Source organism: Brienomyrus brachyistius, chromosome 4 (genome assembly GCF_023856365.1).
Source record: "Brienomyrus brachyistius isolate T26 chromosome 4, BBRACH_0.4, whole genome shotgun sequence".
NCBI lineage: Eukaryota > Metazoa > Chordata > Actinopteri > Osteoglossiformes > Mormyridae > Brienomyrus > Brienomyrus brachyistius.
In genome coordinates, this window is record NC_064536.1 from 5,317,744 (window position 1) to 5,332,793 (window position 15,050).

At 43.4% G+C, this 15,050-nt stretch overlaps 1 protein-coding gene across 2 annotated transcripts; it reads left to right on the forward strand.

Annotated features, from left to right (window-relative positions):
• Window positions 1–3,391: 3,391 nt before the first annotated feature.
• Window positions 3,392–12,729, forward strand: ripk1l (receptor (TNFRSF)-interacting serine-threonine kinase 1, like). Of its 2 annotated transcripts, none has more exons than XM_049010633.1 (11): window positions 3,392–4,032; window positions 4,376–4,558; window positions 5,585–5,741; window positions 6,333–6,470; window positions 7,397–7,628; window positions 8,134–8,283; window positions 9,284–9,360; window positions 9,923–9,998; window positions 10,397–10,900; window positions 11,013–11,142; window positions 11,290–11,560. In XM_049010633.1, the coding sequence occupies exons 2-11, from the start codon at window positions 4,401–4,403 to the stop codon at window positions 11,408–11,410; spliced, it is 1,743 nt and encodes a 580-aa protein (XP_048866590.1). In that variant the 5' UTR covers window positions 3,392–4,032; window positions 4,376–4,400; the 3' UTR covers window positions 11,411–11,560. The 2 variants fall into 2 exon arrangements, with proteins under 2 accessions (XP_048866590.1, XP_048866589.1); XM_049010632.1 differs by having other exon boundaries at window positions 3,393–4,032; window positions 11,013–11,147; window positions 11,290–12,729.
• The last annotated feature ends 2,321 nt before the right edge of the window (window positions 12,730–15,050 follow it).

A 15,050-nucleotide genomic window follows, 5' to 3' on the forward strand; every position in this document is an offset into this window, starting at 1 on the left:
TTTTCTAGGTATCGCAACACCGTTTTTCGGCGAAAAAAAAATGGCTGTAAATCACAGGAAGGTACGCATAAAAACCTGTGGTCTGGATTGACGCAATCGGTTGCTCGGAGCCCGCTGAAGGTCAGGTCGAGTGAACAGGAAAACCCCACAATGCTCTCTGGCATGTCAGCGTGTGCTGAATCACGAGGCAGCCGGGAGGCGGGGGAAATTCGAATGTGAGACAAGGGGCCGGTGGGCGTTGGACAGGAAGCCGCGAGGCGCGGGGCGCCGAGTGGGCCAGCAGAGCTGTTAGCGTCGTGGAGGTCGGCAGCTCGCTGCAGATGTGCCTATAGGAAATGGCTTTTTTTTCTAGCTGAGATAGGTGACTGCACTTGTGGTGGAGGTTGTAGAAGGACCACAGCAAGGAAACTCGGTGTAGTTTTACGAGTCTTTCTGTGCGTACGGGCCGGAAATGTGCCGCTCATTGTTCCAAAATAACTAGAGAGAAAAACAAAAACAGACGCAAAAAGAAAACAAAAACAGTTTTGAGTGGATTTTCTGCGTTTCCGTACATGGCCGTACCGCAGGACCCATATTAACTGATCACTAATTATCAGGGTATTATTTATTAATGCCATTTTTGATAGAGAGTGTTAATGAAGTTAACAGGAAAGCTCTGGGGCCAGTATCACGAGGCTGGATTTCTTGTGTAGTCAGATAACTTGTCGGATTTAAGGTACCACAGTGTAAAGGTTTATCCCAGACTACCTTAAATCCGACAAGTTATCCGGCTAAGAAGCAGATCCTGCTTACTGATACAGGCCCCTGGATTATGACCCTGTTTAAACATGAGTGAGTAGTGGTATTGCGCTCAAAGAATGAGGCCTAGGCAGTTGTACTGTGCTGTGGGCGTCACCATTTGGATTGCAGTGGGTTTTCGGAATTGTAATTTCCATTAGGAAATATAATTTGGATCGGAGACACAACTTAATGTGAAACAGAGTATAAACAGTAAAATAAAAACAATGTAAAACCATGGAAAAAATTAAGAGACCACTCTATATTTTTAAACAAATTTGCATTTTAAATGCTATGCTGAACAGCACGTTGCTTTCAGGTTCAAAGTTTCTAAGTCAGCAGTATAAAGGAATAAGGTGAAGCAGGAGACACTGGGAACGACCAGAAACCAGCCAGGTAGAGGGCAGAAGCGACTTTCTAACGCCAGAGATGACTGTCAACTTATCTGACAGTTTCTCATGAATCATAGGATGACATCAAGTGACCTTCTAAAGGAACGGGAAACATTAAGTGCAGGTGTAAAGTGCACTGCTAGGACAGTTTGTATCAGAGTCCTAGAAGCAGGACTGAATTCCCATAAAGCAAGGAAGAAGCTCTTCATTAATGAGAAGCAGAGAAGAATCAGGCTGCAGTTTGCAAGAAAAAATTATGTTATTCACAGACGCACACCCATAAATTGAGAAATGAGTGAAACAAAAAACTGTGTTGTGGTCTCTTAATTTTTCCCATGGCTGTATATACAGGTCCTTCTCAAAAAATTAGCATATTGTGAAAAAGTTCATTATTTTCTGTAATGTACTGATAAACATTAGACTTTCATATATTTTAGATTCATTACACACAACTGAAGTAGTTCAAGCCTTTTATTGTTTTAATATTGATGATTTTGGCATACAGCTCATGAAAAACCCAAAATTCCTGTCTCAAAAAATTAGCATATTTCATCCGACCAATAAAAGAAAAGTGTTTTTAATACCAAAAAAGTCAACCTTCAAATAATTATGTTCAGTTATGCACTCAATACTTGGTCGGGAATCCTTTTGCAGAAATGACTGCTTCAATGCAGCGTGGCATGGAGGCAATCAGCCTGTGGCACTGCTGAGGTGTTATGGAGATCCAGGATGCTTCGATAGCGGCCTTAAGCTCATCCAGAGTGTTGGGTCTTGCGTCTCTCAACTTTCTCTTCACAATATCCCACAGATTCTCTATGGGGTTCAGGTCAGGAGAGTAGGCAGGCCAATTGAGCACAGTAATACCATGGTCAGTAAACCATTTACCAGTGGTTTTGGCACTGTGAGCAGGTGCCAGGTCATGCTGAAAAATGAAATCTTCATCTCCATAAAGCTTTTCAGCAGATGGAAGCATGAAGGGCTCCAAAATTTTGATTTCCGAATGACAGAAGCGCCTGACCTGGGCTACAGAGAAGCAGCACTGGACTGTTGCTCAGTGGTCCAAAGTACTTTTTTCGGATGAAAGCAAATTTTGCATGTCATTCGGAAATCAAGGTGCCAGAGTCTGGAGGAAGACTGGGGAGAGGGAAATGCCAAAATGCCTGAAGTCCAGTGTCAAGTACCCACAGTCAGTGATGGTCTGGGGTGCCATGTCAGCTGCTGGTGTTGGTCCACTGTGTTTTATCAAGGGCAGGGTCAATGCAGCTAGCTATCAGGAGATTTTGGAGCACTTCATGCTTCCATCTGCTGAAAAGCTTTATGGAGATGAAGATTTCATTTTTCAGCACGACCTGGCACCTGCTCACAGTGCCAAAACCACTGGTAAATGGTTTACTGACCATGGTATTACTGTGCTCAATTGGCCTGCCTACTCTCCTGACCTGAACCCCATAGAGAATCTGTGGGATATTGTGAAAAGAAAGTTGAGAGACGCAAGTCCCAACACTCTGGATGAGCTTAAGGCCGCTATTGAAGCATCCTGGGCCTCCATAACACCTCAGCAGTGCCACAGGCTGATCGCCTCCATGCCACGCCGCATTGAAGCAGTCATTTCTGCAAAAGGATTCCCGACCAAGTATTGAGTGCATAACTGAACATAATTATTTGAAGGTTGACTTTTTTGGTATTAAAAACACTTTTCTTTTATTGGTCGGATGAAATATGCAAATTTTTGGAGACAGGAATTTTGGGTTTTTCATGAGCTGTATGCCAAAATCATCAATATTAAAACAATAAAAGGCTTGAACTACTTCAGTTGTGTGTAATGAATCTAAAATATATGAAAGTCTAATGTTTATCAGTACATTACAGAAAATAATGAACTTTTTCACAATATGCTAATTTTTTGAGAAGGACCTGTATGTATAACATGATGAAGTACATTAAACATTAAGGACAACAACACCAATATTTCCTATTGGAAACCCACAAACAAAACTTTGTCAATCACAGTTCATACAAACAATCTTCACTCATTTGTTCACATAAGGGCAGTGGTGGCTTAATGGTTAGGGAACTGCGCTTGTAATTGAAAGATTGCTGAATTGAATCCCAGACCAGCAAAGCAATACTGAGGTACACTGAGTAAGGTACCGCCCCCGGCCAGTCCACCTAACTGCATATCATTGAGGTGTTGGAGTGAACTGTTTTAATTAGAGGCAGTGGGAGAACATACAAACACACAGAGCTAGGGCGGAACTCCGCAGATGTGAAACGATACTGGCCGCCCAACACATCATATAATAAGAAATATAAATATTTTTTAAATCGTTTGAATTAATAACATGATATATGTCAGAGAATCTTTGCGCAACAAAATCTTAACCGAAGGAGTCAGCTCTATTGTATTGTTTCAATAATGCATTTTCAATGTTCATATACTACGCTTACTGTTTATTACCAATTAATGTGTCCCCTGTTTGTACGATCACCAACTTCTTCCTTTCTTCCTCGTATAATATTACTGTCTAAAAAGGAAGTGGTTTAATTTGGCTACTGACTTGTCTATGAAAAAGTCTAACTCAACGCGACATAATGCTGCATTAATTCAGTTACCTAGTTTGATTCGATTAATAATGATTTAATGTATTGTCAAAATCATTCAGTTAATCGATAACTATTCGGAATTGAGTTTAAAACATATGACTTATTTATTTGTGATTATTATTTACCCGTGTGAGGAACGCGATCGGTGCATCGTCGGTTGATTACATCGGTCTGCTTGTGCTGCCGGAGTTTCTCCTTTTTACTTTTGGTTTTGGGACATAAACCTTCCGGAAATAAGCTGACGCCTTGATGTACGAAGGTAAGTATGCTTAAATTATATACATGTATTGTAAATATATTAGTTTTTTTTAATACGTTGTTTTTTGTGTTGGGTTTTCGTTGTAACTAAAAATGGCGAATTTCGTTTAAGTATTCAGTGTGTTGTAGGAATTAAAAGAGTAAAACTATTAGCAGACGGTTTAAAAAGTGGTAATTACATTTTACGTTAAAAAGTTTCTATAACTTTCTATGACTATGGAATGTTTCGTATTTGTTCATTTTAGCGTAATAGAAAATCATACACGATCGGCGCTGTTTTTATGTCATAACTTTGACGTAACTTTTAACAGGCGTATTGCTGTCCTCTTTCTGTTCTGTGTCAGGGGCTAAACTGCTTAGTTATCGGCAATGGCTATAGCATCGGAGTCCATCTGTATGAAGTCTGCAGACCTTATCAAAAAGGCTCCCCTGGACTTTGGTGGCTTTGGACAGGTTTACCTGTGCTACCACAAGACCCACGGGCAGGTGGTCCAGAAGACCGTCTACACGGGACACCTACCGAATCAGTAAGTCATCTCACTGCTCTTAATGGCAGAACTGACCAACTCGTGTCCGATTAACTGCCTAACTAACTAGTGGTTTTTATGACCTTTTATAGGATTGGCCACTCAGTTGTACTGACAAGGGAAAAATACTGAACATGGGAATTATCTTGCTTGGTTATTTAATTCTAGGATACTCTTAAGTACAATTTCAGGGGATGCATATCTCTCTCTATACATTAACAAAAGACATTTATTAAATGGTACATTTCTGCTTAATTGTATTTAATGGAGGGGGCGGCATGGTGGTGCAGTGGTTAGCACTGTTGCCTCACACCTCTGGGACCCGGGTTCGAGTCTCCGTCTGGGTTACACGTGTGCGGAGTTTGCATGTTCTCCCCATGTCGTCGTGGGGTTTCCTCCGGGTACTCCGGTTTCCCCCCACAGTCCAAAAACATGCTGAGGCTGATTGGACTTGCTAAATTGCCCATAGGTGTGAATGTGTGCGTGAATGGTGTATGAGTGTGCCCTGCGATGGGCTGGCCCCCCGTCCTGGGTTGTTCCCTGCCTCGTGCCCATTGCTTCCGGGATAGGCTCCGGACCCCCCGCGACCCAATAGGATAAGCGGTTTGGAAAATGGATGGATGGATGTATTTAATGGAATGGGATTTCCTGCACAGGTATCAGGGCAGGAAGCGTTTATATATTATAATACCAGTTATCATTTCTGTATAATATTATCAAGCACCTGCCTAATGCTGCTGTTGATTATAAATAGAATATTTTTAGTGTTTCTTGTCTGTCCGGGTTTGACAGATTTAAAATTATTTTTTTTTTTTTTTTTTTTACACACACACACACACACACACACACACACACACACACACACACACACATATATATATATATAACGAGAATGACTTGCTCACATTTTCAACGACTGGATTTTTGATTAAGCTGTTGAGGGATAAGGAGGGTAGCATGTACTGACATGATGTAAACCACTGCCTTATATTTTGCTGTCTCTTTTTTTTTCATTTGTGTCATTAGGAAGTACAAACAGTCTCTGATGGAAGAGGGTCGTCTCTTGCACAAACTGAAGCATAAGCGGATCGTCAAGCTTCTGGGCCTGATCATGGAGGACGGGGCCTATTCATTGGTCATGGAGTTCATCTCTAAAGGCAACTTGCTGGCTATGCTGGCCAGGGTATTCCACACAGACTTTCCTTAATGACATAAGATAACATGGCTGTTTATAGAAAGACATGACACATTACAGTCATGTTTATTATGCATTATAAATGCTGTATGAGGCTCTCATCTATAATGCACTATGAATTCTTTTATAATGCAGAACAAAGTAACTTTAATTGTTATATTGACCATTATAATGCATTATGAAGGTATCTATAGTGCATTATACTTGACAGATTCATAAAGCATTCATAGTCGTTCATAAGCATGGCTATAATGTGTTATGCCTTTCTATAAATAGTTATAGCTGTATTTATAATACTTTATGAATGTATTATGCATTACGAAGGTACTGTAGTGCATTACGATGAATGTTCAAATGAATAGCATTCTTTATAAAGGATTATGGCTTGACACAAACGTTTGGTTCAGTCATGGCACACAAATGATTTGAAATCTGAGGAATAGGAAGTCACCTTCAATATTTTATTTTTATGTCTAGAGTAGCATCTTGGGAACGTGCTTGCAGAGTGGTCCCAAACATTGTGTAAGGTCTTACTACAGTGTAACATTATGTTGTCTTAAAAGATCTGCATTGTTCCAGGTTGACGTACCAGTCTCTATAAAGGGGAGGATCATTCTGGACATCCTTGAAGGAATGGTGTACTTATCACAGAACAGCATCATTCATAAAGACCTGAAACCAGACAATATACTGGTAGATGAGGATTTCCATATCAAGGTGTGTACCTCTTACTGAATACTGTACACCAGTGGTTCTCAATCCTGTTCCAGGAGGATCCCTACACTTTCAGAAAAAAGGGCACTAGTCTCTATCTTCGCTTGTGGCTGGGGCTGTACCCTCAAGGGTCTGCCAGTCGTACCTTTAGCTGTAGGTAATTGGACCTTTTAAGGTACAGAAATTGAGTCTGAGGAAGATTTCTGTACCATTGTTGATACATTAATGTTGTTTGTACCTTGGAGGTGTTCCTCAGAGTTGGTACCCTGTGTTCATTCCAACCCACTCTGCTTTCAACCTGCCACATTGAATTTAAGGACTATTAAGGACTCCCTGACCTTGATTAAAGTAGGGTTGGAGTGAAGCTATTCTGGCCGGGAGTGCCAGGAACAGGACTGAGAACTATTGCTCTACGGTGTCTTCATAGCAGAGTTGACAGATATCATCTCTGAATCCAGATAATGAACCTGGAAACGTGTGAGAAGGGGATGGCGGAATCCTAACTTATCCGTAGCTCTCCTTTAACAGTGAAAGTTGCAGTTCTAGCTTTCAGCCCCTGTGGCTTCCGCTGAGGCCCAATCCGGCGCTCTGGGATCCACACACAGTCCAAGTTTTTTGTTCCCCACCCGGAGCTGAGAGGGAGCAAATATGTGGACGAACTGTGGGTCCCCGAGGACCGGGCTGGGAAACACTAAAAGGTGGTGCCTTTATCTGCACCCGCCTTGACTGAACCTTGCTCGGACTTGTCGCTGGCCGCTGCATTTTCCACAACCTCCTGGACTCCCTATGTACCGCTTCCGTCAGTAATCGCTGATTAATGTGTTTTTCCAGCTTCCTTGTCCATCTTCTCGCTTCCACCCCATGCAGCTTCAGAAGTGCCTGTGTCAGGCTTACACTGTTTGTGTGTGTGTGTGTGTGTGTGTGTTCAGATTGCGGATCTGGGCCTAGCCACGTGCCAGAGCTGGAGCAAGTTGACAAAGGAGGAGTCGCGCAATAAGAGCCGCTTGGGCCAGCGCACTTGTGGCACCACGGCGGGAACTCTCAGCTACATGGCCCCCGAGCATCTCAAGAGCATCCATGCCCTCTCCTCTGAGAAGTCCGACGTCTACAGCTTTGCCATTGTCGTTTGGGTGGTGCTCACCAGAAAACAGCCTTACGAGAGTTTGTATCCCCTTCCTTTAATGTGTATATGTAGCTCTTATCTAAACCAACCTGTAAAATTCAGTCTTACTAGTACGTAACGTCCTCTGAACATGTGGGTGATCCACAAGCCGCATTTCCCCAATTAGCTGGATTAATTTAAGTTAGAAGTCATGATTGTCCGATAGGAAGGCTCCTTACCTAAACTCTTATTGGACCGTCATGACATATAGCTTAAGTTAACCTAGCTAATTGGGAAATTCTACTTTGTGGAACACCGCAAAGGAGCAGGTGTCTGTAGTCTGTGAACATCTGACTGTCTGCTGAAGAGTGCAGCATCACGCACATCAGTGGACTCAGCCCTCCAGTTTTTGTTCTGTCACAGATACTGCATGTAAGAGCTGCTTCATCCAGTTCAACGCAATTAGCTCAGTCTCCGTGGAAATGTTTTCACTGTTGTTATGGGTTATTTCGGTGTTTACAATGCCTGAGATGCATCTCTAGATATTTCTTCTGCTCCCTCTAGATGCCCTAAACGAAGACCAGATGTGCGCGTGCGTCCGTGCAGGGGACCGCCCTGACGAGAATCTCATCCCACAATCCACTCCGGCCGAGATGGTGAAGCTGATGAAGAACTGCTGGCAGCAGAACCCGGAGCAGCGTCCAACGTTTACAGGTCTCTGCGGTCTGCGTTGGCATTCGTGTTTTTGCGTGCTTCGTGTGGGACCTCGGGTGTGTGCTACGACACGTCAAACTTAATGAGAGAGCTTACAGTCGATGTTGACACCGTCAGACAGGGTTGGGGCCAATCCGGAATGCATTCATCAATTCCAATCCAAATCAGGAAATGGAATTGCAGTTGGAATTTAAATCTTCCTGAAATTCTAATTCAATTTCAGTTTTGTTCCCAATGGCAACTCCATTTCCATGTCCTGATTGGGATTAATCAGTGCATTCTGGAACAGCCCTAGCCCCTACAGAGCTGTTACATGCTCGTACGCCCCATATGCGTTGATGTTTTTATTTTATTTTCGTATTTAATAGCACATTAAAGGTTGGTTCATGCTTCTCGGCACGCGTACTAGCAGACGTGTCCGCTCGATCATTTACATCATTGTACGCCTCCACGGACTCCAAATTAGTGTGTGCGTAGTTCTGGACACGCTGCACATGACCGATTTGCCCAGTGTCCACTTTAAATACCAACATGGAAACTTTTGATAAGCGTTGGGGTAGTTTGAAAACCCTGCAGACTATTTACAAGGTAAAAAAACAGTTACATGCATGTAAATGCGTGTGTATGTGACTGCAGACTAGCCTTACGGAGAATCTCACGCCAGCCAGCCGAAAAGTCGGCATCCCTCTGCTGTGGTACGTGTTGCAGGGACTATTAAAATATAATTAAATATAATTCAAATACAAATAAAACGCAACATGTGCAAAATACACAGCTTGTCCAGAGAACTATGAACGTTTCCGTGTACGGAGAGTGGATACGCGAGTGTTGCGCTTGTGCCATTGCTATACCACTCACATGCACATTGTTTTTTCTCGTTGACCAAAATGCACCCTTTTCTGGAAATACCAAGCATAGAAAGTCCACTCGTATCGCAGGGGTGGGGAATGCAGCCCAGCTGACCTCAATACCCCCATTATTCTTCTTCCCTTCTCTACAGAAAGCTATGAGTCATTTCAACCCTTTTACAAGAAAAGCTTAGAGAAAAACGTGGAAAAGGATATACCACAACTTATGGTATGTATCACAGACGCTGAAAATTCATTTTTTTTTTAATTCCCTGTAGTTATTCATATCGGAAACGGTGGCAGATCAGATTGTGAAAAGCTAATTTAAAAATGATGTGAAACCTTGTAAGTTGCGACAAAGCTTAAAAATATGATCGAATAATGTGAGTGTCCTTGTTTAGTTGAGTTATACAAGTAGGTGTGGGGTAATTTCCAGATTATAAAAGATCTTAGAGAGAATGATGTCCGGTCCATGCAGAAGAGTTATGGGACTGTTTGGGCATGATCTGGTGGTGTGAAATTAGTATTTGAATTACATTTTTACAGTTACATTTTTACAGTTACCTACGCACGTGTCACATATGGCAAAGTACAAACCTTGTCGTATTACAATTGCATTTCGGTGGCATCTTGAGTTTAGTCCCAACAAGACTAACTGTGTCACCTGCCCACCACGTACACAGTCATTGCCGATTTCTGTACCTGCTGCTCCTCTGTGGATCCGGTCACGTGACTTGTGTTCTTGCACAAGACCTCTGTATATTACTCACTGTCACTTAATCAACTAATAGGCAAAGTATAAAGGTCCAGAGGATTTCCTGGAGAAGATGAAATCCCTGTCTCTGGACTCTTTAAATCTGCAGGGAGGTGAGTGCAGTGCTGTTTAGTGCTGTTATTAATACAATATCTCGTAATGATGACCAGCCACACAGATTTATTTATTTATTTTTTTGTGAAAGTGATTTGTAAAAATAGACACCCATCACGATTGGTTAACGTGCCATTTACTGAAAAGCCAACAAAAAGTTTTGTCTGTCACAGTTTGCCATCATCTGAGTAAAACAAATTGCTCAGACTCCAGACAGATGGCTTTAGATGTCTACTGAAAACAGAGAAGTGAAAGTCTGCAGTCACTGCAAGCATGGTTTAGGACCTGTTGTTTATGAAAATGTGCTGAATTGAAAGAACGGTTGTGCAATGCGTTCCTTGAATTCTCATCTTCATTCGGCAGTTTGCTTTGACTTGGTGTCTGTGCCTCTTGACAGACTGTCCCACCTCCCTGAAGAGCTCCGAGGTCATGCCCGTGGAGGCCAGCATCGAGGACCTTCACGCCATCGCCAGCGCTGAGCAGCTCTACCAGGGCGATGCCGTGCCTGTTAGCAACCTGGAGGTTAAGCTGGAACAGGAGTTTAACTACCACAAGTACGGCAGCTATGACTACCCCGACTGGCCCGACGTGGGACCTCCTCGGCCGTCTGAGGTGGGCAGGGAGGACCGGAGGGAGGCTCCGAGGGGAGCACGGCCACCACTGCACGTATCCACTGTGCAGTCATGGACCAAGAATGACCCAGTTCCAGGGGGGACCTTGGAGAACTTCCCCTCGTTCAGCCATCAGTCAACACCCAGTCCCAGTGTGGTGGTCACTCCCATGGCCTCCCCTGACTGGAGCCCTCAGTACCAGTACACACCACAGCATGAGCAGGCCCAGCTCCATTCGATTCCAATCCCGGAATCTGAAAATCCAGACTTGTCGACAGGATATAAATCAGGTATGATGTTACCTTATTTGGATCAAGGTATATGTACACGCTCACGACGACGAGAAGGTGTATGGATGGACTGGCATTGCAATAACCTACTTTTGTTTATACTTTTAAACAGTGTTCCTAAGTAATGCAAAGGGGGTCCAGATTGGTGACAACAACTGTCTTTATATTGGATGTCAAGACTTCAGTCCGTCCAGCATTCAGTCCAACGGAAGCAAGTCCATGTATCAGGAGCTTCTCCTGAGGTTCGGTGCGTCACGTTGTGTTTTTGTTCATTTATTTTGTTACCGTGGCTCCCATGTCATGCGGAGCGCTGGTGAAGTTGATGTTGGTCAACCTCGACTGCCCGGCAACTCGACTCCTTGACGGTGATCTGGCCCTTTCCGTTTTAGAGGACCGTCCTGTGACGGAGGAGCATATCGAAATGCTGCGGCAGAACATCGGGATCAACTGGAGGCAGTGCGTCCGGCGGCTCGGCCTCACCGATGTGGAGGTGGAGACCATCGAGCATGACTATGTTCGGGAAGGGCTGAACGAGATGGTTTACCAGGCTCTGGGGCGCTGGAAGATGAAAGAAGGCTATGTGGGATGTACAATGGGCAAGCTGTGCCGGGCTCTCCAGGGGGTGGTCAAAGCAGAAATTCTACACAAACTTCTTGAGATCTGCCGGTCTCCCCAGTCTCCTTAAGCCCAGCAATTATTTCCTCAAGGCTCAGTTCTCCTGGATCCTGGAATGGATCACATGCTATCTGCTGAGAAAGCACAACCATATGTGTGTTGTTGCTCTATTTGGCTCTGTAGCTCTAATGCTGCTGTACTTGCCATGTCCCACCATTGCCTCACCCCCAATTTTCACAATCAGGTACATCATACCCCCCCGAACAATATTGTTTCTGGAACCATTTAGTGATTTGTCCCATATTTTCTTTCACTCAGCAATTTTAACTGAGGGGAAACCCGGGAGTGGGGTCCCATATTACTTCATGGGGTTGAATTCCCATAGGGTTCAAATCCTGAACCACGCCCCCAATCTTGGCCACACCCACTTGCATTCCTGGAAGCCAGGAAGCCAGAATTATTAGATGCCATAATAAGTGTTTAGACCTGAATATGACAGGGCCAGAGTGGGTATCTGTGTGTATATGTGAGAGAGATGGGGGGGGGGGGGGGGGGGTTCCACGGTGGACTGTGCCACATGCTCATGTGTATAACAGTTACCTTCCATTGTCAGACTCCAGGACCTTAAGAAATATGGTATAATATGGTCGTTTTTTTCCTGTTAGTTTGTAGCATCATTGCAAAGACTAAAGTGCAATTATTTTTTTAGCCAAACCCAGGAAAAGCCCAACAATAACAGTAAGAATGTTTTTTTAATTATATAAATAATATTCTCTTTTGAATGGTGTGCAAATCAGCTTACTAGATTTTGATATATGGTTACAGGAGAAAAAAAAGTAGCTTTTTGGTATTCAAAAATGTAATAGATGAATTTATTCAAACTTTTAACGAAACGTTTCTTGTGAGAATGTAAGTACTCTTTGTACCATCATTTTTTTGATCTTTTTTAGTCATTTTTGTAATCCTTTGTTCAGTCACATCATTAATTGTTAAATATAGATTCAGTTATGCTAATCTTTCTGCACAATTCCATTTCTGACACAGGTGAACATTTCTGAATAGTGGTCATACTGGTATGCACGATACACAGTTCAGAAGAACAGCTGTCAGAATGAGATCCAACCTTACGTTTGCAAGCCATTGCAATTATCTGTATTTTCCTTATGTAAAGTTTGAATTGTCACTCAGTTTGCAGAATAAATATATGTTTCTGAGCCTTGGACTGCTGCAATTTTGATTTTGTTAATTGTTATATTAACTGCATCAGGTAAATCGATCATGTCACTCACCTCACTTTCACCATTCTTGATCAATTCATCAAGTCGTAATATTCTGGTTGCTCTTGCTGTCAAGTACTCCTTATCCACGCCCTCTGTTGGGGACAAAGCCCCCGTAGATGCTGCAGGTTCTGTTGTTGAGTATTTCCACCCCTATGAAGACTTTGAAGCATGGCCTGTGGACTGACATTTTCTTCTGAGCTTGTGTGCGCTATGCTCCTAACTCCCCCTGGTGGTGAGTGGAGAGAAGTGCATGACGCAAAGGAGAACGTGCGGTTGTGCAGGTTATCACTGAGCTGACCCAGATCTCCTGCTTAGGATCTTCCACCGGAATCGATTCCAGCCACTTCTCCACTACAGCATAGTGGACGGTCCACAATCTATCGCCGGGAACGGCCAGCATAAGGCAATGTTTCCCAATCCGGTCCACAGGAACCCACAGGCAGTCCACGTTTTTGCTCCTTCCCAGCTCCCTGTCTAGTCCATATCTGCAAAAACATGGGCTGTCTAGGGGACCCCAAGGACTCGCTTGGTTGGGAATCGCTGGCATGAGGCAGCAGTACACCCTGGATAAGACGCCAATCCATTGTCGCCAGGCAACTAACTACATGTCCTTGGACTGTAGCAGCCACTACATATTCAGAGTAGGGCTGGGATTCAAACCCCTGGTCAAGGAGGTCTGAATCAGTGGCATCTCCCATTGAGCTGCCCATAACACAGGCAGTACAGTAGTTAAGGACTTGGACAGTAAAAGCAGCTCGTCAAAAGGTGTTTAACCTGAATTTTTCCAGTTAAATTAGTTTTACAACTGAATACAACTGGACATCACTTTGGGTGAACTTGCCTACCCAGCTGCGGATTGCATATCAAAGCTGTATGGCAAGTCAGTGTCCCCCGTTACTTCAGGATGCCTTTGCTAGCCTCCAGATAAATAAATCAATCAATAAAAGGTCCAGATCATGCCTGGATTTGGACTGTTCAGGCTGGGGGGGGGGTGAATTAAAAATTTTGTTTGGGCAGCAATGGATTATACTACAGTGCAGTAGCGGCGTGTAACCGGAGAAATAGGCGGGGCGCGTGGGCATATTGATGTTTTATGAGCTATCTATGAAGTCTACATTATGATCTCGTGGTCATCTCTCTAATCAGGAAAGAAAAATCATTATTGTTATTATTATGTGATTTCCGTATGGTGCTTTGGACAGACGTGTCTGAAACCAAACGTAAACTTAACATAAACATAAGCTTATCTACTTACGATGTAGTGGAAGGATGCTCCTCAAAGAAAAAGGGCATTAAAAGGTAAATACCAAACCATGAACAAACTGAAAAAAGGTGGAAGCGACCTGCACTGCGCGGCTGCAAAGTGGGCAGGGAAGGTGTAACATTACTGCCTGTTCTGCCCGTAGTAGCGGCCCGCTTGGGGCGAATTTATGTGAATTATAGCACGTAACCTAGATCCAGGTAACTTGACTTATACTGAGCGCTGACAGGGTTGCAAAGTCACACACATCTGGCGTTCAAGTGAGCTTCCTAAGCAACAGTAATGTTAGCTAGCTAGCTATCTAAGAGTTAACTAAATGATTACTAGCAAAATTCCTTATTCAACACAGCAATAAAGATACATTTCAATAAGAATGAGCTTTAATAAGAATAAAGTAACATTCCTCCACCACTTTCACAGGCGACTGCAAAGGCTCCGCCGAAGAAAATCTGATGGGACGAATGAAATAAACGTGATTGGCAGATTCAGATGGCGCAAGCTAAAGTTGACCAATTGGGTGGCAGAGCAGAAATTTGGGCGGGCATTGTCCACCCCTTCCCACTTCTAGATCCGGCCGTGGTCCAGATAGTAAGAACCTAGATCAAGCTTTTGTTTTAAACGAGTTGAGTTGGTTGAATATAAAGAGTCAGGTCTAGATTTTAACTTTATGCACCGGAACTATCCGGTCTATACTACTCCTATCTGGCAATAGGAGTCAGTGAGCAGGTCTAGAATTGGACCGCTAGATTTAATGCTGGAACTCAACATGTTGTAGTTTTTCAGCTTTCCACCTGGGGACACTGTAGAGCTTAAAGCAGGACATACAGCCCACTTCAAAGGCAAAGCACACCTGGCGGGCTGTAAAGGTCGCTTCGGGCATACAAACTTGCTTTGAAGTTCGCAATGCTAAGAGAATAATCTTCCACAGCTGACTATGCCATCAACTGTTTTTTTTTTTTTTTTTTTTTAATGATCATACATTTAATCACAGATG

What these genes read in the sequence shown, in the direction of transcription:
- ripk1l (XM_049010632.1), top strand. Translation starts at nt 4,401, where the DNA reads ATGGCTATAGCATCGGAGTCCATCTGTATGAAGTCTGCAGACCTTATC. An exon ending in CTCTTTAAATCTGCAGGGAG is followed by an intron (nt 9,999 to 10,396) that starts GTGAGTGCAGTG and finishes GCCTCTTGACAG; the next exon opens with ACTGTCCCACCTCCCTGAAG. An exon ending in GGAGCTTCTCCTGAGGTTCG is followed by an intron (nt 11,148 to 11,289) that starts GTGCGTCACGTT and finishes TTTCCGTTTTAG; the next exon opens with AGGACCGTCCTGTGACGGAG.